At 50.5% G+C, this 24168-nt stretch overlaps 1 protein-coding gene across 1 annotated transcript in view; it reads left to right on the top strand.

The window, feature by feature from the left end:
* CUNH4orf50 (chromosome unknown C4orf50 homolog) overlaps positions 1 to 24168 on the top strand; it is a 65108-nt gene that overhangs the window by 34899 nt on the left and 6041 nt on the right. Inside the window, exons 10-12 of the mRNA XM_050141064.1 lie at positions 4574 to 4621; positions 6049 to 6170; positions 6757 to 6872. Of these exons, the coding sequence (XP_049997021.1) occupies positions 4574 to 4621; positions 6049 to 6170; positions 6757 to 6872 (286 nt within the window). The remainder of the gene's footprint in view (positions 1 to 4573; positions 4622 to 6048; positions 6171 to 6756; positions 6873 to 24168) is intronic.

Raw genomic sequence — 24168 nt, 5'->3', positions numbered from 1 at the left:
ATGGGGAGTGGGTGTTAGTGTATTCCAGGCTGGATACTTTCATCTTTGAGGAAATTCCCTGGATCTGAGATGTCTCCTCTTGTCCTGGGGTGTAGATCTTGGGGAAGCCACACAGCAAGCATAACTGTCCCTGATGGTCAGCCTCTCTGTCCTCTTCATTGTCTACTGAGTGTCACAGCCCTGGCTCTGCTCCTGACTCGGCTCGGTGCTACCCTCAGCTCAAAAGATGTTCTAGTTTGGTTTCTGTTGCTGTGATAAATGCTATGACCAAAAGCAATCTGAGGAAGACAGAAACTTATTTGGCTCACAGATCACAGTCCATCATCAGGGAAACCGAGGCAGGAACTCAGGGCCCAAAGCAGGAACTGAAGCAGAGAATATGAGGGTGGGGTGATGATTACTGGGCTGCTCTCTGGCTCATGCTCAGCTTGTTTTCTAACACAGCTCAGGACCTGCTAGGGGATGGTGCTGCCCACGGTGGGCTGGACACTCCCACATCCACAGTGAAGACGGTTCCTCACAGGCATGGTCACAGCTCAGTCTGATGGGGGCAACTCCTCAACTGACATTCCTTCTTTGTAGGCATGTGTAGGTTTGTGTCAAGTTGATAAAAGCCAACCAGCATAGAAGGTGACTCTGAATGGAGCCCACCCCTGTGCTGTTTTCTGGAAACTGTGTCAGCCTGCTGTGCCCTTTCCTGGCCAGCAATGTTGACAGAGTTCCTGCCACCCTGAGCCATAGATCTGGGGTCCTGGGGGAAAACAAAGGAGGCCAAAAAAAAAAAAAAAAAAAAAAAAAAAGAAGCAAGCTAACAAAAGGGACAGGGGAACAATTGGCCTCACCAGGGCTCTGGTCAAGGTTGATGTACAAGGCTCTAAGTCCTCTGACCTTTGTTCTCTGATCTCTACCATGGGAAGAGCACAGTCTGTTCAGGACAGCTGCTGACAAGCCAGAACGAGATGACCTGTCTCCTGTAGGCAAGAGGCTGAGATTGGAGGTCCAGGGTTGCCATCTCCACTCTACCACCCTCTGGTGTCCTCCACTTTATGAGGGGGACAGTTCCATGTTCTGCTGACGGTGTGAAGGTGATGTTCTAAGTGCTTGCTGCAGACTGGTAAAGCATACGTTATCCCACAAGCATGGTGCAATTATCCCCCATTCAGAACACAAAAATGAGACTCTGAGGGGGTCTTCACCTGCCCAAAGACCTGTGTCCCTATGGAGCGTTCTAATTCAGCTCTTTCTGTGCTGAGAGACTTGTCTGTAGTAGAGGGTGGACTTGAAACTTACAGTGGGAGTCTGCATGCGCCCCAGCAATGGCCACTGCAGAGATGGGTAGGTGGCGAGTAGTTGCTGGTCACAGCTTGGGTCTGGCACCCGTCAAGGCAATTCCTCCTGCCACAGGAAGGCCAGTATTCAATTCTCTTATAGAAGGAGCGGAGACTATTGTGATGTGTTGTGAAGACAGAGAATATTCCAAAGGTGCCTTTCCTGGGCAGATCCTGAGAGCAAGCACACAGGTGGCATGGCTGAGTGGAGTCCATGGTGTTGGCACTGGCTTCATTAGCTTCCAGAAATGGGAGAACGGCGTGGTGGTGCAGGATCCCAGCAACTCCAGAGGGACAATCCTCCTAAGAGTCCCCTAGACAAGTTCCCTAGGCTGGGGTCTGAGGAGTTGGCTGTGTACTGTGTAACCAACCTCTGTGCCTTCCAGCAGTACATTCTGGGCCATGATGACCGTGGTGGCTAGAGAGGGACACTGAGCTCTTCAGTGGTGATGGTGGCAGCTTTCCTGCTGGCAGCTGGCCTGGAAGCTGGTCCGGAGCACTTGGTTCTATGGACACTGGCTATTGCCTCGGGGAACACAGATGGTGGTCCTGATGGAGGCCTATGGGCTTTGGCTGGCATCTGAGAGGGCTGCCTGGTGACTGATGAGTGGCTGATGGCCTTGGGCGAGGCTGTGCACAGTAGCAGGTTGGCAAGTAGGGAGATGGTGCGTCTCTGACAGAAGCCTTCTGGAAACATCCCTGGAGAATTCAAACCCTAAGGTGCCCACCAGCCCTTCCTTGGAAACAGAGAATGTGGGAATGGGACATGGGCCATGCCCACCCAGGCAGGCCATCTGTGTTTCATATCTGGTCATGCTCCTGTCCTACCCTTCAGGCTGCTACTCCACAGATGGATTCACTCAGTCTTCCCACATACCCCTTCCTGAAGGAGGGCTCTAATAACCTGAGAGCTGTTGAGGCCAAGGGCAAGGGATGGAGACTGTTTGGCACCTTCCCTTCCCAGAAGAGGGGTGTGCCCACTTTATATCTTTGCAGTGGTGGAATTGCACCTCTGTTGCCTTTTATGGCTGGGATTTGGGGAGGGGCCGAGCCCGTCCTTAGTTAGCCCTTCTCTCTGGCGCATGGTTGTGTGGCCAGACCCAGTGAACCTGCACTGTTGAGTGGTGTCCTTTGTCACCTTGCCTCTCCAGTGTGCCGCTTCCCCAGAACAACACATGCTGTCCATTGGCTGTCTCCCAGTGGAACTCCTTCCTCCAGCTCAGGTGTCTTAGAGTGGTGATAGTGGGTTCCAGCTCAGCCAGCTTTCTCTATGGCCCTTGCTGAGAGTTCAAGGTCTTGGCATTTTCCTGGCTTTGGCATAGAGATAGGGAAAGGGGCAAGGAAGAATTCCCACTCCCAAATCCACCTCAGCCCCAGGCTCTTCTTGAGTGAGCCTGGCTCAGAGATCAACAGCTCCTCTGTGTCCTTTTCTAGCCTCTCCTAGCCTGGCCCACATCTAGGCATGGTCACCTGTGCATGAAAATGCCCTGATCACAAAGAACATGATGTTGGAACCTCACCTCTCTAAACTATGTGTTTTGAGTCACTAGAGTTCTTTGTCCCCCATGAGGCTCTTTGAGTATCAAATAATGTCTCGTAGAGCTTAGTATGACACCTGCTATAGATTATGTCATAGTTACTTTCTGTTGCTATGATAGACTGTCCCAACAAAAGCAACCAAAGAAAAGGGCTTATTTTGGTCCACAGTTCCGCAAGGATGGAGTCCATCATGAAAGGGGAAGGCATGGAAACATCATGGCAGCAGCATCTGGAAGCTGACTTAGCAACATTTCCATCCACACTCAGGAAGAAGAAAAAAAACAGGAAGGGGTTGAGACTGTAAAGCCCAAAGCCTGTCCCAAGTGACATACACCCTCCGACAAGGCTCCATAACCTTCCCAAACAGCCCCACCAACTAGGGATCAAGTGCTCATGTTCATGAGCCCGTGGGAGATATTTCTCATTCAGACCACGATAGGCACCCAGCAGGGGCTAGGGCACCACCCAGCAACAGTGAAGTTTCAACTACTTAGGAAAGCCAGGGCCTTGGCAGTGCTTACTACAAAGCCCACAGGGACATGCATAGGCAGCTGTCTTGAATAGTAGAAGAAAGGAGAAGGCTAGCTGAGAGCAAGCAAGTGTGTGTTTATTCTCTTGACTTACAACTGCGGATGTCACGCCAGTAGCATCCAGAGTTCCTGCCTTGATTTTTCCAAACTGGTGGACTGTTGTTTGGGATTGTAAGCTGAAATAAGCCTTTATTCCCCCTGTTGCTTTTTTATCAAGGCATTTGTCATAGCAATGACAGTGAAATCAGGACAGGGGCATCTACCCACACCTAAGCACAGCGGGAGAGCAGGCATTATTATTCCTGGAGCACAAGGCTCCTGAAAGGTGGGAGGAATGGGTTATGACCAGAGGACAGGTAAGTGAAGTCCAGACCTTTGATTGCTAGTTACTGCCTTGGTCAGTCCATTCTGGAATCCGTCACAGAGCCCAGTTGTCACGTAGAACCCGGTCAGGGCAAGTAGCAAAGCAGGTGGCTGAACTGTGTCAGGAGGGAAGATGGTCAAGGGACCAGGACATTTGAGTTAGGTCTTGAGGTTCACACAGAGGTTTGCCAGTGAAGGAAAGAGAGGAGAGCTTTCAGATGTGATGACGGGTTGTGATGGTGCCTGGAGCATCTTGATGATGGGGGAGAAGAGATGTCCCAGGGCCACCGCATGCAGGGCCCTGCCCCGTACAGAATGCAAGAACCAGGTTTCAACCTGTCTTGAAGATCTAGTAGATGGCTTTTTCTTAACCGCCCGGGCTGCTGAGTGGAGCGTGAGTTCCTGAGGCCGCCCTGCTCCCTACAGATCCCTGTAGTAGTGCAGGGGTGGCCTTGGGCTCCTGGTCTCCTCATTATCTGGGAGATGAATCAGTGGCCCCCAGCACTACCAGATGCCCCAACTCTGATTTTTTTCTTAATACATTTTTGAAAAGACACATGTTGCTGTCTCTGCATGGTTGAATCCGAGTGAAGAAAACTGAATGGTCTCTGGTGTGTGTTACCTTTGAACAGGCCTGGCCTGGGTCACCTCTAAGGTGACTGAGGAGGGAATGTGGGCGACATATCACCACACATACCTCCCAGCACAGGCTGAGCTCAGCTGCACAGGGAGGTTAGCTTCATGCTGGTCCTCTGGGAACCTTTATCCTGCTCTACACAGTATACTCACTGAGCTATCTTTTCTTCCAGACAGTCTGCCACCTGGATGTGGGCTCCAAGGGGAAGACAGCCAGAGGAGGAGGTCAGTGCATCTGCCAGAAACATTTCTGTGCATTCAGCAAAAGTCAGGGCTGGGTTAGCCGGGTACAAACTGCCCAGTGTCGAGTTTGTACCATGAAGGGGACTTCCTATTTCTCCCTCTCCTGCTGCTGCTCAGTCCTGCCTTCCCACCTCATAGTGTCAAAACACACTAGAAAGAGAGAAGAGCCTCAAATTCCTCAGCTCTGTTCTTCTTTTTGAACCATTGCATCCATTCTCCAGCCCTGGACATTCATCTCACATAAGTAATTCCCATATAATATTAGGAACAAGCTCAGGGGACAGGCTAACCCATGTCCTCTGTGGAAGGTAGCGCAGCCACTAAGGTGGCTGAGAATGTCATGTCATAAGGCAGTGTAATGTTATGGCATTAAATTCAAAGATGGTAACACACGAGATGTTCTATACTGTCAGCTGAATCGTGCACGCTCATCCTTGTGTGGTCAGCAGGCCAGGAGATGAACTAAATATTAACTGTGGCTGTTCAGAGAGAGGGACACGAGTCATTTGTTGTAGTCCTGTTGTCTTTACTGTAGTAGAGAAATTAAGGTGCTAGGGACCAGACAGACTCTCCTCTTCTCAGGCCTTAAGTGCCATTTTAATAGTAGTGTGGGCTGATTTACAGAGGTGGGGTCGAGCAGGGGTCCGAGGGCTTGTGAGGCTGCCCTCACAGAAGGACTTAGCACTCTCCAGATCTGTTTTCTTCATGGCTCATCTACTAGATTCTGTTCCTGCCAGCCCTGAGCAGTGGATGAGTTAATCAGCCTCTCTGAGCCACAGAGCATTTCTGAAAGGATTATAGGATGACCATTTATCACGCCCAGCACACAGTAGGATGAGAATACATGAGAAGCAAAGGCTCTTCTCGTCAGCTTGGCGTTGCCCACTGCACCACACTGCTGTCCTCTAGCCTGGTCTGGTACCTGTTTCCACAGCTACCAGGCTGTACATTCTGTCTGTCCCCACTCTGCCCCTGATTTCTAGCAGTCTGCCTTCTGTGAGCTCGGTCTTCTCACCTGTCAAAGAAGGAGATGCTTGTGATTAATGAAGCTGTTTGTACTAGGTTTCTGGAGGCTGCCTAGCGCCCCCTGTAGGAGGTGCATGCAGGGGGTGGGAGCTAGCAGAGAGAACATGGAGGGCGGGCATAGTCCCACCCTGGAGGAGCTGGCAGGTACCGGGGATTAGGGAGTCAGGCAGTGGTCTGAGGTGCCACAAGACCATGATGATGTCATTACTAAGTGTGGGGCTAAGAGATTTCACAGGCACAAAGAGAGCCTCTGTCGCAGGGATGGCCATTTGGGAGCATCTGTGGCTAGCGAGAGCATGGAAACAGTATGATGATGTTTAAGACCTGTCAGTTTTAAAGATGGATGCCTGGCCTGAGGCCTGACTGAGGATTCTCTCTTCCAGCTCAGGAGTACCTGCTTACTTCTGAAACGGACAGTATCCTTCAAAGCCTGTGGGGTGTGGAGTCCTGGTCCCTTCCAGGGACTAAGTGGGCATCTCAGACAGCTCCACCCAGTTCCCCAAAGGTAAGCACACACCTTCACCTCACTTCTGAAATGTGGTTTTGATTGTAAGTAGAATATACTCACAGATGGGCATGCTCATGTATTCTCTCTCTCTCTCTCTCTCTCTCTCTCTCTCTCTCTCTCTTTCACACACACACACACACACACACACACGAGAGAGAGAGGGAGAGAGAGACAGAGAGAGAAAGACAGAGAAAGACAAAAGAGACAGACAGGCATGAGTACACATACACACACACACACACACACACACAGGCATGTGTGACAGCTCCAATAAAGCCCACCAATCTCAGAGCTAAAATGTAACCCTATGTCTACCATCTGCTTTTCAGTTCTTATTTCTGGTGAAGCCTTGTGCCGTGCCTTGTTATTTGTCTTGAGTTATTTGGCCCTCGTGTGTGGAGACCTGGGCCCTCTGGTGATCCCTGCCTCTTCTTGTCTTGCTCTGACGGGCTGGCCCGGGCAGTGCCTTCCTCACCATGGCTGATTCAAAGACAATGCTGCTAGAGCAGCTCTGCCTGTTCTCTGGCTCAAACTCACTTCTGAGCACAAAATCCTATAGGGTCCCCAATGTCCTCCCCCACAGTTCCTGGTGTCCCACAGGCTCACCCAGGAGACTCACGCTGAGAGCATTGACAGTGTAGCTCTGTGGCTGCTCCCCATCCCATCCCTGGGGGATGGAGAGATAGCTCTAGTCTGCTGGTAAGACTGGAAGGCAGTCACATGACCATATCTGGAGGATGCTGGAGATGCCAAAGAGCTTCCTGCTGCAGTGCTCCTGTAGCTGGCTCTTCCTGTGGGTTCTGGAAGGGAACGGGGTTTCAGAGGTGAGATGCTGGTATGGATTATCTGATGCCCAGGAGTGACTGATGGAGGCTTGTAGACAGGGTAGAGGATGAAATCGCATGGCCCCAAGTGATGTGGGGTTAACAGCTACACAGCCACATAGAGTTACATAAGATGTCTGGGGTCATCAGACTGCTTGGCCTGCTCTATTGTGCAGAGCCCGGAGGCAAGCCTACAGAGAAGATCCAGTGCAGGGAAGTGGTTCCCTTTGGAGGGCCATGGGAACACTGGCCTGAGGCTAACATGCAGGAGACGCGGGGTGTGTTCTTCTGCCATTGAGAACAAAAGTCTTTGCTTCCCCTCTGCCACCAGCCCAATGCCTGCATGTTTCACTTGCTCAGTGGCAGGGCGTGACAACGCAACTGGTCCCCATCTCCAATTCCTTGACTGTGACTTGGTGATGATGGTCTCTTAGGACTGTTATAGGAGGAAGTGAGCACGCGGTAGGATGTCTGATGCCAGCACAGTAAGTGCTTGGTAAGCATTAGCTGTCATTGTCATATCTTCCTTGGATAAGAGATGTGAGCTGCCGTCCCATAATCAGGGGACACAGAGATCTACTTTTTTTTTCTCTTCTCCAGCTGTCCCTGTCTTCAGGCTCAGCCTGGATTCTGGACAGTGCCCAGCAGTGGGGATCCGGAGCTTTCCCTCCACTCAGGGGCAGAGGCAAAATCTCCCATCCTCCCCTCCTAGCAGACAGTCTCTTGCCACTCTCCAGCTCCTGGAGGAGGCTGGCTTCCCACCAAGCACTCAGGCAGAGTGTCTGCAGCAATTCCCAAGCCAATAAATCACTGGCAGCAGGCGTGAAGTTGACAGGGCCACTCGCTCTCTGGGGCCACTTCACAGCCTCCATAAATATTTGAAGCTGAGCCTTCCGAGAGCACTTTAAGAAATCGGTCTCGGTCTCGGCCCTCGGTGAGTGGGGAGTGTCTTTGTCTTTGTCTTAGAGGCTTGTGGTTGTGGGTGAAGCTGGAAAGATGCCGGGGTGCCTTGTAGACTGAGCTGGGCTTTGCTAGGTACAAAGGCAGCAACAAAAGGTCTTCCGTGCATAAACCTAAGAAGGACTAGGCCACTGTGTTTCAGCCAGCTGCACAGACAGCCTTCAGGATGGAAGCATGGCAGGCTGCCCTGGGGTCCTTGGGCCTCATGTCCCAGGCCTTGTTCCAGGCTTTTCCATTATGTGTCTTTTCCCCTCTTGAAGGGAAGGTCAGAGCCCCTGCCCACCCTACTCTGTTCCCTCCTAGAAGGGAACAAAGACAAAGACAACTCAAGATGTAGGTGGAGCCTATGGGCTTAATCTTAGTGTGCTTTGGTTTTCAGTTTGAGAGAGAATAAACAGAGAATTCCCATTTGCCCTGGCCTTGCCTTTCCCAATATCAGTATCTCGTGAAACCAACCACAGTATGGATCTAGGACTTGATGTGTTTGGTTTCCAGGGGAAATGGGAGCCACTGAAATATAAGCAAAGCTCACAGAGTTGTGGCCACTTGGCTTGGCTTGGGGCTTGGGAGACGGAACCATATTCAGGTTATATCCTAGTGAGGCTGCCAGTGGGCCACACCCTCAGTCAGCTATATGATATCAGAGGTCAGGACCTGGGACAAGGATGGTGAAGGCCAGGCAGGACCTTGGCATGCAGGAGCTGGAGACAGCCACCCCTCTGCCGAGGCCTCTGGAGAGGCTGGCAACCAGAATAGCAAGCCCAAAATACTTTATCAGTTGTCAGCAAGCCATGTGCAGAACTTCCCCGGGAGTCTAGCCAAAACCAGTGAGGTAAGTCTGCTCTTCTCCGCTGGTTGTGAAGCAAGTCCATGGGGAGGCCTGGCTTTACTTGTGTGGTCAAAGAATGGCCTGTGTTGAGTGCGGTTTCTCTCCCTGTGGCCTCATTCATCTTCTTTTGACTCTGGGAGGCAGATGTGGCCGAAAGAATTGGAGCTGGGTCTCCTTAGTCTCCTGACTGCTCCTGCCCCTGGGCTTCCAGGCAGACAATGTGTAGACTGTGACCTAGTGGCATAAGCAGATGGGACACAGTGTGGGACTGTGGGGGTAGGAAGCCACCCATGAGAATACAGGAGTAGCCTCCTGGTGGAAGTACACACTGTGCTGCACCCTGGAAATTGTGTGTGTGTGTGTGTGTGTGTGTGTGTGTATGTATGTGTGATGCTGCCAGGGAAGGGGAGTTGTCAAAGTGAGGCAGCCATAGAAGCTAAGTCCCTTCCGTATCTCCCCAAGGTGAGCTGTTCCCAGAGAGGGCATGGTGTGCTGTAACCCTGTACTGTCACATCCCGCTGTGGGACACACAGTTTGCTATCAGGGAGGCTGGCAGTCAACCCTAATGACAGTCAGACGCTCTTCAAAGGTGATGGTTTCTCTGGGTTTAGCTGAGCGCTGTGTGGGTCAATGTACATCCAAGGAGGCTGAGGTAAGGGAAAGGTTATGAACAGAAAACAAAGGGAGTGCAGAGATGCCGATACAGTAAGGTGCCATTATAGAGACCCATTCCTAGCCTGGTGCTGTTCAAGATGGACAGGCATGAGCCTACAGTGCTGTGATGGCCTCTGCCCATGGTTACACCTCCAGTAGGTCCTGCAATAGCTCTTGGTGCCAAGTTTGTGTGGCAAAATCTCCTCTCTCATCACCTCTGGCTTTAGTTACAATTGCTCATTGTTTTTATGAGGGCACCAGCAGTGCCTCCATTTCTGCCGGCAGCTTTAACGTAGTTAATGTGTGTTTGCATCTCAGTTCCAGCAATGGCTATCCGGCTTCCACCTGCTGGGCTCACAGTTAGGAGGAAAGGACCACAGGAGATGCCGAGAAGCTGTGGGATGGTCCTTGAGGACAGATGATAAAGTGCTGGAGAGAGCGGGTGGCCTTTGCTGAGCCCTGAAGAGGGATCATCTGACGATAGAAGAGGTGCTTGGCTTCAGGGCCAGGCCCTTGGGTGCCAGCTGCGTCCAGCACTGTGTTCGGTTCCTGTTTCTTTTGGAGGCAGGAGGCCCGGTATAAACAACATAGAAAGCAAGGATGTAGACAAACCCACAAAACCCAGCGAGAGTGTGTGTCCTGAGGGCAGAGCCTTGCGCTCATCTTAACCTGGGTTAGCCAGCTGTAACTTTCGGCTGCAGCCCTTGGAGATCTGACTTCTGCCTGGCAAAACACCTCCATGGTGACACCATCTTCCACCACCCTTGCTGACACAGCCTGGTGACATGCTTCATGCTGTGCCCTGAGGCACTCCTAACTCAGAGGCAGCGTCTCATGCTTTCCCTGCCAACTCTGAGAAGCAAATGGCTTAGAAGCTAAGCATAACTCCCACCCCTTGCTTCAGATTCAGGTTCTGACCCTCGCTTATCTCCAGAGTCTCGGTGTTCTGGCCTATGGGATGGGGGTGTCTGGCTTCCAGCATGACTAGAAGGAGTGAGTCACTCTCTGCCACACTAAGAGGCTCAAGTGTGGAAGAGCTGCAGCATTATTTCCTCTGTGTGACCCTGGGAGTGTCATCTTTATAGCCCGGCACAGGAAACTCTAGAGTGTGGAGAGATGAGCAGGACTCAGCTGCACAGGAGGCTCTGGCAGAAGAAGTTCAGAAAAAATATGTGTGTTGTTCTGGGCTTTGTGTGACAGTTTGCAAGTGACCTGTGGGGAAGAGCTGGTCACACTCTAAAGGGTCATATTCGTGCCATGGTTGAAATGTAGGGTCAGTGTGCCATGGGGCATGGGCCACATCATACACACGGGAGCCACAATCCCTGGGCTCAGCACAGAGAAGCCTCTTTGGAATCCAGAACCATGAGGGTCAACACTACTGCAGGCGCCCTTCTTGGCAGTAGTGAGAATGCAAGGGAATGGGGGACCTTACGAAGACAGGAAGCATCTGGGGTCCAGAATGCCCTTCTTGTCCTGGGAGCAGAAGGCAAGCCACGTCCTGGGATGATGAGAGATTCAAGCTCTGAGTGATAGAGGTTGCGGAGAGAGGAGGAAGAATTAGGGCAGCTGATGTAAAGTGGCCGTAAACGGGTTTCCAAGTAAGCATGGTTGTGCACCTCGGCACTTTCTGGGTGGAGATAGAGAGATCTCTAAGTTTGAGGCCTTATAGAGGCATAGCAAGATTCTCTGTCACAGAAAGGATGGGTGGGGGGAATGAACACATTTAAACTCATTTTGGAAAACATTTTAGTATGGAAAATGCCAATATTTACAAAATTAGGCAGAATAGTAAAAGGTTCCAGTGTGCTTGCTCATTATTCAGCTTCAGCTTGAGAACAGGCTCCTGCATCAGGACCCCACCCCGCCCCCTCTCTCCCTCCACTACACTGTTTGGAAGTGGGGATAGACATACCTTATTCAGTTTATGAAGGTTTCAAACACTGTTCGATCATCGCACCCCAAATAAGTGATAACTCTTTAATTTTATCAAACATCCAACTGGTCCAATTTTCTAATTATTTTAGAAATTATACTAACATTTTTATGGTTTACTTGAAACCGAGTCTAACTAAGGTCTCGTTACAGCTGATTAGCATGTCTTTTTGTTTGTTTGTTTGTTTTGTTTTGTTTTTCGAAACAGAGTTTCTCTGTGTAATAGCCCTAGATGTCCTGGAACTAGCTCTTATAGACCAGGTTGGCCTCGAACTCACAGAGATCTGCCTGCCTCAAAGGCGTGCACTACCTCCGCCTAGCTGGCATGTCTTTTTTTTGAGGTAGATCTATGTAAGACAATCCTTACATAGGAGTGTGGTCACCTGCTGTGTGACCATATCCTCCGTCCCTCTCAAAAGCATTTTCATCTTCCCAAACTGAAGCTCTATCCCTATGTAACATGAACCATCCACCTGCCTTGGTGAACACCAGTCTACTTTGTGTCTTAAAGAAAGTGACAATGTCTAGGCCCCTCATATTTGTGGACCCGATGAAATTTGTCCCCTTGTGCCTAGCTTTGTTAGACTTCGTACAATGTCATGAAGGTATGTGTGTACAATAGAGTATAACACTAATTTCCTTCCTCTTAAAGGCTGGATATGCTTCACCTGGATAGACTTACAATTTGATCAGCCATCTGTCTGACTATCAAACCACCCATCTGTCCATCTACCTATCAATCTTTCTACCTAGCCATCCTACTATTCCTTCATTCACCCATTTATCTACCCCACCTATTTATCTATCTATCTATCTATCTATCTATCTATCTATCTATCTATCTATCTATCTATCTATCTATCCATCCATCCATCCATCCATCCATCCATCCATTCATCCATCTACATAGCATCCATCTACATATCATTTATCTGCCCACAAATGGCCTTTTATATCTTTTAATGCACAAGCTTTCCCTTCTCTCTTCTTAATTTCTGCTCTCATCTATGGAAGAAGCTAGGTCACTGTCCTGTGTTTTGCACAGTGGGTCTCACTGGTATGGTCGTGGTCCTACCCTTCCCAATCTACCCTAGTCTTTGCCTCTGGTCCAGATTCATATTTCTGAGGATTAAGCATGTCTTCAGCCACTGAGCCATGCCCCATTCTCCGGATATCCCTCTCTCTGAGAGCACAGTGGCTACATGTACCAACTCCTTATGTGTCTCCCTAAGATTAGAAGCTGTTGATACCAACAGTAAAAAGTGTCTGCAGATTAAAGTACATCTTTGAGAATGATCACGGCAATGGGGACATTTGCGCCATTATCAATGGTGTAGACTCAAGAAGCAGAGGCCACGGAGGAGGCATCCTGGCTGTCTCATAGCACCCACCTACTCTCCCAGCACTGAGAAAAGAGACACCTATGGTTCGGTTCAGAGAGGTGGCAGGCTTAGGACAGGCATCTGGGCAGACGTCCTTGTAGACGTGTTCCTCACACACGCTACAGATCCGCTGGGGTCTTTGTGAAAGTTTCTCTCGCAGGCCTTCATGGTCCCTTCTTCCAGCTCCTCCTGGCTTCATTTGTTGTTGCTGTTAAGGTTCAGCAGGGGTTACTCCGTTTTGAATCTGAGGGCTCTCAGAATGTGAGGAGAGAGCTGTTCTTGGTTATGAAATTTAAGTGTGCTACTAAGAAACTCAAATACTGAGAGGCCTATTTATGTTGGATGGAAAGTGGATTCTAGAAACTTCTCTCCTCTCTCCAGGCTCCTCATTGTGTTTCCTATTAAATGAAGCAAACTGGAAGATGGAGACTAAGGAAGCCCCGTCATACTATCCTTAGGGCCAACCATTGCGATCATCCTCTCCACGTGGTCTCTTGGGCCTAGAGAACAGATGGATCTAGGGCCAATGTGCAGGAAAACACAGATAGAAGATATGTCTGGCTCATGGTTAGTCAGTGTCTGGCACAGCCTTGGTATTTGTTAGATGCTCATGGTAAATTTAAGTCTCCTCCACGTGACGGAGGGCAGTCCTCAATGAACCACTGCCTCCCTCTCCAAGGTGAAGGTGTTGTGTCTGATTCAGCCTCCAGGCCCCTCCTGGGTCAATTTGTTCCCCGACTTCTTTGCCCACGGAATATGCTCCACGTGAGTAGCCAAATCTTCAGATGCTCCATGCTCACATTCATGAAGCACTTCCGCGAGTACAGATGGAATTTTCTCTCTTCCTGTCTGAGAGATGGCACTTGGACCCAGCTCATCCAAAACAGCAGAAGACATGGGCGATGAAGTGAGTCTGGGGAGATTTGGCCTCAGCTGGAGCCTGGGTACCAGTAACCACTTGGTCCCTGGGGGACGTGTGTCAACCCATGTCATGGGTAGGCCTGAAGGATGATGGATGGGGAGGTCATGGCCTTGCAGGGCTGTGTAATTAGACTGATGCTGCCAAGGGATACCCGCCAACATACACACTCTGGCTTTCCTTCACAGTGGGGGATGGGAAGCCCGGGGCCTCCTGCTTAATGGGAGGGCTGTACAGAGAGCCACGCCCTCCCCAGGCAGGGTCAAGAATTGGAGCCATGGGTTTCCATTAAAATTCACTTTAGAAACCTAATGGGAAGCTTGGAAGTGTAGCTCATTTGATAGAGTGATTACCAAACCTGCAGGGGGCCCTGGGTTTGATCTCCCTTCCCCCACAGAATAAACCATGCATGGTACCACATGCCTGTCACCCCAGCACTTGGGAAGTAGAGGCAGGAGGATCAGAAGGTCAGGGACATCCTTGGCAACATAATGGCATTGTGGCTAGGATGGACTATATGAAATAGGCTGGGGGATTTGAGGATGGCCTGAGCTGCGATGGTGCTGGTCTTGGGAGGAATGGAGCAGAATAGCAACAGTACTTTAAGCTGACTAGGCAGTTTCCAGACATTGCCTGGAGACCACGGCCTCCCACTCAGTGCCTCCCCACTCCTGGCGCCACTGAGAGAGATGAGCATACTCTGAACAGCGTGCTTCCTGTTTACCAAATCAAATATGTTTATTTGGGCGGATTGGGGAAAGGCAAACAAATAAGCAGCAAACAAAACCACCAGGAATTCCAGCGCTGAGAGATGGTGAATTGGCTCCCAGGCAGCTGTACTTCTGCAGTCATTGAGTTCCCACAGTGATCATGAACCAATGAACGGTGTCTCCGGCACCGTGTGCTTCACCAGCACCGCACTTTGGGAGGTGCAGGAAGGCGTGTTGGTAAAGACGGTGTATTCTGGAGCCGGTCAATCCTCTTCATAAACGTCCTTAGATGCTCTTCATCTTTCTGGGCCCCATCAGATCCTGTCACGGACATTCGTAAATGTGTTCCCGTACAAAGACTCAGAACAGAGTATGACACGCCGATGAACTGTCACCCACAAGCTCAGGTGCTGACCATTTGGTCCCCAGCTGGTGGCACTATTTTGGGAGGTGGCAGAACTGTAGGAGGTGGGGCCTGGCTGAAAGAAATAGATCACTAGGGGATGTGCCTCCTAAAAGTATCGCTCCCAGCTCTCTTCCTGTTTCTTTCTTTGCTTCCTGGGCCAGCAAGGGGATGTTCCCTGCTGGGATGTTTAGTTTTACCTCAGGCCCACAGCAGTGGAGCCAGATGGCCATAAACTGAGACCCCTGAAACTATGAGCAGGGGCAACCCTTCCTCCTTCAAGCCTTTTCTCTTAGGGATTGGTCATGGCCATGGGTCCTAGGGTTTCTATTGCTGTGAAGAGACACCACGACCATGGTGACTCTTTTTGTTTGTTTGTTTTTGTTTTGTTTTTCGAGACAGGGTTTCTCTGTGGCTTTGGAGCCTGTCCTGGAACTAGCTCTGTAGACCAGGCTGGTCTCAAACTCACAGAGATCCACCTGCCTCTGCCTCCCAAGTGCTGGGATTAAAGGCGTGCGCCACCATCGCCCGGCTCATGGTGACTCTTATAAAGGGAAACATTTCATTGAGGGAGCTTGCTTACAGTTTCAGAGTCTCAGTCTATTATTATCATGGAGAGGAGAATGGCGGCACGTAGGTAACCATGGTGCTGAAAGAGTAGCTACGAAAACTACATCTTGCAGGCAACAGGAAGTTGACTGAAACACTGGATGGTATCCTAAACCTAGGAAACCTCAAAGCCCACTCCCTCAGTGACACACTTCCTCTAACAAGGCCATGCCCACTCCAACAAAACCACACATCCTAATAGTGCAACTGCCTGTGAGATTATGGGGCCAGTCACATTCAAACTACCACACCATGAGAAGCTGTGTTAGTAAAGCCACACTCCCTTTCCCTAGATGTCTAACATGGATATCACCTTCATTTGAATAAATCCTACATATCTGACCCTACTGTGTGCTAATCCTCTTCCAAGCTTTCACACACGTTGCCATATTCAGTTCCCAAAATGGCACCCACACAGACAGCTTCACTGATACTTACGGTGATGGAGAGCTTGGAGTGGATTAGACACTTTGCAAGTTATGTACCAGCCATCGGATCCAGAATTCCAGTCCTCCAACCCAAGTGGACCCCCAAATCCCCGTCCTGTTCCTAGATGGCTCCAGTTGGACTCCCAGACTTGGCTCTGGTAAAGTCGGATTGATACCCAAGGTGCCACTGTCAGTGTTTCTGGTGCTGATCATTGCTGCTTGCTGTGGCCTGTGTGCATCAGACAAAGGCCTTGGTGGTTCATTTATGACTCCCTCCGTCCCTCCGTCCCTCTCTCCCTCCCTCCCTTATTCCCTTTCTCCCACGGATTTCAAACCAGCTGTGGTCTCTCCCTGAAGCATCAGGATGTAGCCAGGGTGGGGGGTTCCCTGGGAGCCATTCCTTCCCCCAGGAAGCACAATCAGGCTGAAAGCTCTTCTGGGTGGGAACAGCTGTCAGGGTGGGGGTTCTCCTTAGGACTGTAGCTGGAACCCAGAAAAGACAGGGAAATAGGGTCTTTAGCTTGAGGGGACTTGGGGCCATTGTACCTGAGAAGTAGGTAACAGAAAGGGGTGTCACTATAAATGGGAGAAGTCTGTCTGGCACCAGGCCATTCTAGTTCAGTCCTTTGTGCCACTGAACGACTCTGTTCCACCTCAGCTATGACATGACTGTGAGGTGCTGCCTCCCCAGCAAGGCTGCTGCGAGGGCCTGGAGTGCATATGCTCAGGTGTCCTGGGTGTGTCAGCACGGGTTATGACCCTTTGGAGCAAAGGTTCTTTGAAAGCCACTGTGCTTTAGGGGCTGGCCTTCTAGGGACAGGTGTGAGGAAATGTCACTGGATAGAAAACACCCAACAGACATGTTTGTGCTCTGCCCCCCACCATCCTGGGGGTGATCCAGGGGAAGAGTTGCAGAGTGCAGGAGGATGGGATGTGAGGGAAGAGAGAAGCTGTGTGAATAGTTAAGATAGTTCTAGAAACTGGAGCCAATACACTAGTGTTCACAGCAATCTGAACACAGCAGTGCAAGATGGGCCGGCACTGGATCCCTTGAGACCAAAGACAGAGAGGCTAAGAGGTAGATGTAGGAGTGTGGAGTACAATTTAGGACAGGAGCATCATCCTGCACTGGGGGTCAGAAAATGATGTGTATAGGGTGATTAGGACGAAAGTGACCTTATCTAAACTGGAGTGTCCCTGCTTTACCTTAACCTAACATGAGCAAGTACGTTCTTGGTGCTGGGGTCTCATTGCAGATCTCCATAGCATTCTGGTGGCTTTATCTGTTTAGAATGTGCTGAGAAGCTATGTGGGCAAAACCCATTGCAGTTACCTGGGACAACTAAACATGGCTGTCCTGCTGAATCCGCACAGTGGAAACTTATCTACCTGTGAGCCCTGCAAGCTTCAGCAAGTCACCTCTTAGGGACTCACTCCCCCCCCCCCGTGTGTGTGTGTTTGTGTGTGTGTGTGCTGTTTATCTTGGTTTTGAGACAAGGTGTCTTATTGACATGGGCTCACTGACTCATGCAGGTTGCTAGCAGCAAACCTATATGCCTCTATGTCCACTATCTCTGATCCCAGAATGGAGATTACAGGCACCCACCGCAACCCTTTATGTGGATTTTGGGGGATTGAACTCTGGTCCTCATGTTTGTGCAGCAAGCACTCTAGTGACCAAGTATCTCCCCAGCCCTCCTTTAACCTTTAAATAGATCCGCCACAGGGCATGGTACAAAGGATATGTGAATCTCCTCCACCACCATCACAACACTGATTAAGAAAAAAGGAGGGTGTGTTGTTAGAATACCATTGCACTGTTGCTACCCAAAGCTCGCATCCTCAAAGCCCCATCACTTCATTCATACATTTGTAAGGCTAACTCTGCAGGGCGGCTTTCTGCTGGTCTCACCCTCATTCATCAGAAAGTTCACTTGGGTTGTGGAGTTAAGCAAGGCCTTGTGACTGGTGGCTGAGGGTGGGTGGTCACCATCTCTCCAACAAGGATGCTCCCCTTTCTAAAACATGGCCCTCAGTCTTGTGGAGGCCTCTTTGGGTTTCTGCACATGGAGGTGTAGAGGCTGATCTGAGCGAGAGCGGGATCTTGAAGGTCTCCTGAGGTGCAAAGCTTACCGTTCTCATAGTGACACTGCTTCTCTCGCTGGTGTGAGGAGGTGCCAAGTTGTTCTAAGCCTGAGGAGACAGGCTACCTCTTGCTAGGAGGAACAGGGCAGGTCCCACTCCTAATAGCTGTGCCCACAGGGGTGGAGGGATCTTCGTGTGAGCTTTACCAGCAGCACCTCTCCCCCCTCCACTACGGCAGGATTTACCCAGTTTTCAGCACCATGAAAGCTAGTGGTAATGTGTGGTGTGGTAGATTCCCACCACACGGCAGGATTGAGTTGTGTTGGCTTTTACTTATGCATAAACTGGCAGGGGCACTGGGTTCTTAGGATACCTGGAGAGCCTTGTGTAGGTTAGGGGGTGGTTTTCACTGGCAGGGGAACTAGGATGATCTAGCCATAGTCTGTCTCTAGGAGACCTTGGGCAGCCTGCTGTCAAATGTCCCTGGTCTCACTTCTCCGTCTGCTTATTGATTGCTCCTGCCTCTCAGCTTCTGAAGCCAGTGAGTCTGGCGTTGAAAAGGAATATGCGGTTCTGGGTTACATATAATAGGTGGAAGAAAAGCTCTCCTGCCAACATCTAGAGAGGTAATTCCATAGTTATAGATTCAGAAGGTAACTGATGCTGCAGAGACTAAAGGAACCATGTGTGTGCCGGGAGAAGCCTAGAAAATCTGGTGTCCTCCACTATGTTCGGCAGGTACAAGTAAGAGTGTTGGGATCTGGAATGTTCCTCAAAGGCCCACCTGTGCAAGACTTGGTCATCGGCCCGAGGTAGCACTGGGAGGTGTAACTTCTTCAGGAGGTGTGGCCTAGAGGGAGGAAGTGAGGTCGTTAGGAGCATGTCCTTCAGTGGGATTCTGAGACTGGCTCCTTCCTCTCTTTTTGCTTCTTGACTACCATGAGGGGAAACATTTCCTTCACCACGTGTTCCTGTCTTGATAGTCTCCCGTGCCACAGGCTTAAAGCAATGGGACAAAATGACCGTGGGACAGAACCTCTAGGGACTTTCCTCCTTGTGAGTTGAATTACTAAGGGCTGTGCAGGGCGGCCAGAGGAAGATGAATACTAAGCCCCACAAAGAGCAGGGGCCAGGTCTCCCCAGTCTCCACGCTGAGATAAAAAGGATGGCCCTTCAGGGTTGGCCGGGGAGAGAGGCTCAGCCAGCGGCAGCAGGTCTTAAATCCAGAGTCTCCACATTTGAGGGAACGCTTCGAGAGGCCAAGTGATCTCATGGAGCCTCAGGGATCCACTCTAGGACCATTGTGGAGAAGCGAATTGGTGCACAGGGGACACGAGGACATGAGAGACGCTGGTACCTCCCTGGGCTAGCCGTCTGGGTGGCGAGTGATTTGCTTGGCTTCTCCCATAAATCAAAGGAGCTGATGAGCACGGGCATCGAGAGGAGGCGTGCTCCTTGATGGAGGGGCCATCTGTCTCGGCAGGAAACTTGGAAGATGGGGTGAAGGAAAGGCGGAAGCGAGGCGTCATTTGTCTTCAGCGATGAGAGGGGGAAGAAGGCTGACGGCGTATTATGAAAGGGCTGTGACAGGTTTTCGCAATGAATAAGAAGAATTGGTCTTGTGTGATATTAAGCAGAATTGAAACTGGATGGATTCAAATTAAGTTGAAAAAAAAAAACTAAAACAATTATCTGAGACCTGGAGGCCCCGGGAGAACTAAACATTGGCTTGATCAGGGGTCTAGTATCTTGACCAGAAAGCCAGTCTGTTTTCTCTTTTGTATCTGTACAAATGTGTGCAGGTGCACCTGTCTGCACATGCGTGTGGAGGCCAGAGGTCAAAGCCAGGTGTCTTTCTCAGACACTTTCGGCCTTCCCCTGTTTTTCTAGACACGGAATCGTTTGGTGCGTTCCATCTTGAGTCACTGGCTAGCAAGCCATGGGGATCATCCTGCCTCCACCTCCTCCCACACGGGGGGCTGCAGGTGCATGCTGCCATACCAGGCTTTTGGACACGGCTTCTGGAGGGCTGGGCTCGGCTTCTCATGTGTGCACAGCAAGCATTGTACCGATTCCCAGTCACTGTTTGGGTGCTGGGAGGGAAATGGGTACTTGGGGTTCTATGTCAGGCCTGGCCCTTTGCACACCTCCTTCCTGGCTGTCACGGGTTGAGTGCTGTCCTCTTCCAGCAGCTCCAGCTGCCATTGGAGCCGGCTTCACCTTGGCAGACCATGGAGCTGACTGACCGTGGGGTGAAAGCTCTGAAGCCCTGAACTGTAGCAAACCTCTCCTTGTTAAGGTTTCTTAGCTCAGGGTGTCGTTCACATGCCCTTGTGTCTCTCTTCTCCGTGTTCCCCCTCTTTCTCTCTCTTTTCTCCTGAAACTCCTTCCAGCCTCTCCCCACGGCAGGCATCCATCCCCAGGACCCTAGTCAGGATCCTCATATTTAGGATTCTTTTCTGTCCTGAAGAAGGGCTTTGATCCATCCTAGCTGACTGCCTCAGCACCCAGGACTGTGTCAGCACCAGCCTGAGAATGGTGGCCTCACAGGGGTCAGGACACCAGGAACACTGCTATTGCCCAGACCATATGACATGGGCTCCAGAGCTCTGCAAGGGTGAGTCGTGACCATGTTGAGAATGACTCCTGAGGTCAGCCTGAACTTAGAACCTGAGCCACCCATGTCCAGTGCTGGGGATATACAGAGGAGCAGAGATTTGAATCCCAGGAGCAAGTCCTTGGATCTGAGCTTGCTATGTGTCAACACGGTGAATAAGGGGGTGTCCGAGCCCAGGTGACAGGGGTGAGTGAGGAAGGGGTAGATGGACATCCTAAGTGCATAGGAGTGGGGTGGAGTGACGGTGGAGGGTGGATGGACTGGGAAGATGCAGGCACTAAATTCCTTGATGTGACCACAGGCTCAGTCTCAGAACATCCCTGAAGGTGACAGGTAGCGTTCACACTATGACTCAGGCAGTGGTAAACCTGCCCCCATGAGACAACTGCTCTGACCTTAGCTCACAGACAAATATCACAAGCACTGTGGAGATGTCTGTGATGGCGGGTGAGGAGGTGACAGTCACTCCAGAGTGTGGGGGATGGAGTCAGGTCTCAAGTTTACAAAGCAGACTTGCAGTTCTTTCTCCTTGGCCTGTTCAGAGCTGCATTTCCTGGGTGGGGGTGGAGGAGGCTCTTAGTCCTTAGCATCCTTTTCTATTTGTGATGTGAGAGCGCAGGTGCTCCCCGACTCAGCGGGTTTCCAGCCAATGAACTCAGCATAACTGAACTTGAAACCACTGCAAGTCGGAAATGCTGAGACTCTACCTCACTGTGGGAGACCTAGGTCAGCAGCACGTGCCCTATTGGAGGGTCCCTGTATGCTCCTGAGCCCCGGGGCCAGCTGGGGCAGAGTTTGCTTCTGCTGCTGGGCAGGGAGGGAGAACTGTGTCTCCTGTCACTAGCCTGGAGAGACCAACCGTCAGTTCAGTGTTAGTTTTTGACGGAAGGCACACTGACATAAAGTTTAAAAATCATGGGACTGTACCATGATGGCTACATGGGTCCAACTACCTGAGAGGGGGAAATGATCCTTCCACACCAGCTAGAGTTATGAATGCATGCATGTGTGCTTGTGTGTGTGTGTGTGTGTGTGTGTATGTGTGTGTGTGTGTGTGACTATCTCTCACCTCACCTGCACTTTCTAGGAAAGAGTTTGTACGGTGTCCTTTGCTTTGTTCACCAGTCGTAATGCTGTTACCCAGTTCTTCTCTTTGTCCAGGACACAAATTGAACTCAGGAGAATGCCAGCCATGTAGCCTGGACTCCCAGTGGATGGGCCCACGTAGGGCCCACGGTAACTCACTCTGTCCCTGATGTTTCTTTCCAGTGGGGTTTGAACCAGCCTTTGGTCATCCTCATCTGTTTCACTGGGATAGAACCAGACTCTCGCTCCCACCGTGAGCTCTTCTAGGCAGCCGGAGCAGCTTGCTCACTAATGCAAACGGCTTTGCCACAAGCCTCTCCTCTTATTCCGTCCAGGCAGCATTGACACAGACTTGAATTTAAGCAGGGGATCCGAGGAGACCGACATTGTAACACACAGCCCTTCAGCAAACTGTGAACATGTTTGCATGCCCTTGTGGGGAGGGCCAGGCTCTGGAGCAAGCCCAGGGCAGTTCTGTATCTGCTTGTCCAGATGTACTGTAGATCAGTCGTATCTGCTCTTATAGATCAAAGCTACTGCCTGCACCCTGTAGGACCACTCTGGGGAGGGTTAGATATGTGTCGTTTAAAGTTCTTGAAAATTCCAGGTGTTTTGAGATTCACAAAGCTCGTGTTGGCTTTTCCTAAAGCTTTATGAGAGAAGGCAACTGGAAAAAGGGGCACAGATATATTAGGGGATGAATTCAGTTGGCGCTAGCGACAACAGTGACCCAAAGATGAACCTGGAATGGAGACCCAGAGGAGAGGAGGCTGATCTTTGCAGGGAAGGTGAAATAACACCTGGCTCTGAGAACAGCAGCACAGCCTCTGCCTGCCAATCACCCGGGTGTGCAGAGACCACCCAGCCTCTGGGAGAGAGGGGGAAATCCGTGTCCACAAAAGGTTTTTGGTGCCTTGAGTCTCAGTTCTGCATCACAGCACCCAGTGCAACATGGCTCCAGTGTTCAGTCTTTCCTGGATCTGCCTCTTGCTTTGGCTGCAGCTAAAGTATCTGCTGAATTTTGTAAACACACATGGGGCAGCCTTTAAAGGCTATGAACACTCAGGAGACTATAAAGCAGTCATGTAAAAATCATCATAAGCCTCCAGTCTCCCAAGCCGGGGAGAGCCCAGGGCAGCTTGATCACTGTGGGGTGGCTCCGGTGGAACTCACCGTCATCACAACAGCCCTTAGCAATAGGGCGTCTTTAGTACTCTGTCATCCTACAGGAAGGTCACCACGTAGGATGTTCACGTGTCCCATTGACTCCTGTCTCTTCAGGATCATGGACAGGTGGAGAATTCCACAGGCATCCTTTGGGCTGGGCCCACCTGAGTCACTGCTGCACACAGCTCCGGTGTTCATTCTGTGCCCCAACTGCTCACGTTCCTTGCTGCTCTGCTCACAAGGAGCTGACAGTGAATCTCATTTTCCTTCTACTTGGCTTTAAGTTCAAGTTGCTGTCAACACCAGGCTAGGAACAAGCTGAGGAGTCTGAGTGCCTGGTTCTCAAAAGCATGCATGCCACAGTGGGCATCAGAGTCAAGCCATGAAGTACTAATACACAAAACAGTGTCCTTATACCTCGCTGGAGTACTGGGTTTGGGATAAAGGAGTGTTTATGTAACTTTGGCCTTGAGATTGCACATATCTTAGCTTGAAAGAAATGACTGCGGGTAAAGAAGTCGGAAGCCTGGACAGCAGCTATACCCTTTGCATAAGTGGAAGTGATGAGCCTGGAGTTCCCAGTTTCTTGTACGTTGGGAGCCTTAAATGAAGGCCCTTGAGCAAACTATGATATAAGTAGTTGTGGTGGTTTGAATGAAAATGGCCCCCATAGACTCCTATGGAGTGGCATATTTGAAAGGATTAGGACACGTGGCCTTGTTGGAGTCAGTATGCATGTATGTATTTTTGGGGAAAGTGTGTCACTGGGGGTTTCAGAAATTCAAGCCCAGCCCAGTGTCACTGTCTCTTTCTGCTGCCTGCTGATCCAGAGGTAGAACTCTTCTAGTCTACAGCGCTGTGTCTGCCTTGCATGCAACCGTGCTTTCTGCCATGATGATAATGGGTTAAACCTCTGAGCTGTAAGCCCACCCACAATTAAATGTTTTCCTTTATAAGAGTTGAGGTAGTCATGGTGTCTCTTCTCAGCAGTAGAAACCTGAACTGACAGTAGCTTGAAGTTCATTCTCTGACATAGCATTATTCCAATGTAAGATTAATTTGAAAAGCCTCAAATTTTATAAAGGTATCACCATGTTGAAAACCTCCTTCTGCCAAGATTTACAAATAGAGCTAATGGGAAAGTGTGCAATGTTTATGGTCACCAAGCATTTAACCATCAGGGTAATTTCTGTGTGTGTGTGTTGGGGGCGGGGGAATAGGGATGGGGTGGGACTGTGGTCCTTCATGGTTCAGAGAGCATTAGGATGCCTGGGGTTTGATGAGAGCCCAGCCTTTATCGTTTCTACTCTCCACATCCCTCTGCTTGCAAGTCCTGCTGGATGTTTGCCTTGTTGGCTTCTCCCCACTGGTGACTTCCCTCATACCA

Source organism: Alexandromys fortis, unplaced genomic scaffold (genome assembly GCF_014885135.2).
Source record: "Alexandromys fortis isolate MF-2015 unplaced genomic scaffold, M_Fortis_MF-2015_v1.1 scaffold_7, whole genome shotgun sequence".
Classification (NCBI taxonomy): domain Eukaryota; kingdom Metazoa; phylum Chordata; class Mammalia; order Rodentia; family Cricetidae; genus Alexandromys; species Alexandromys fortis.
This window is presented reverse-complemented; position numbering and strand designations above follow the sequence as displayed.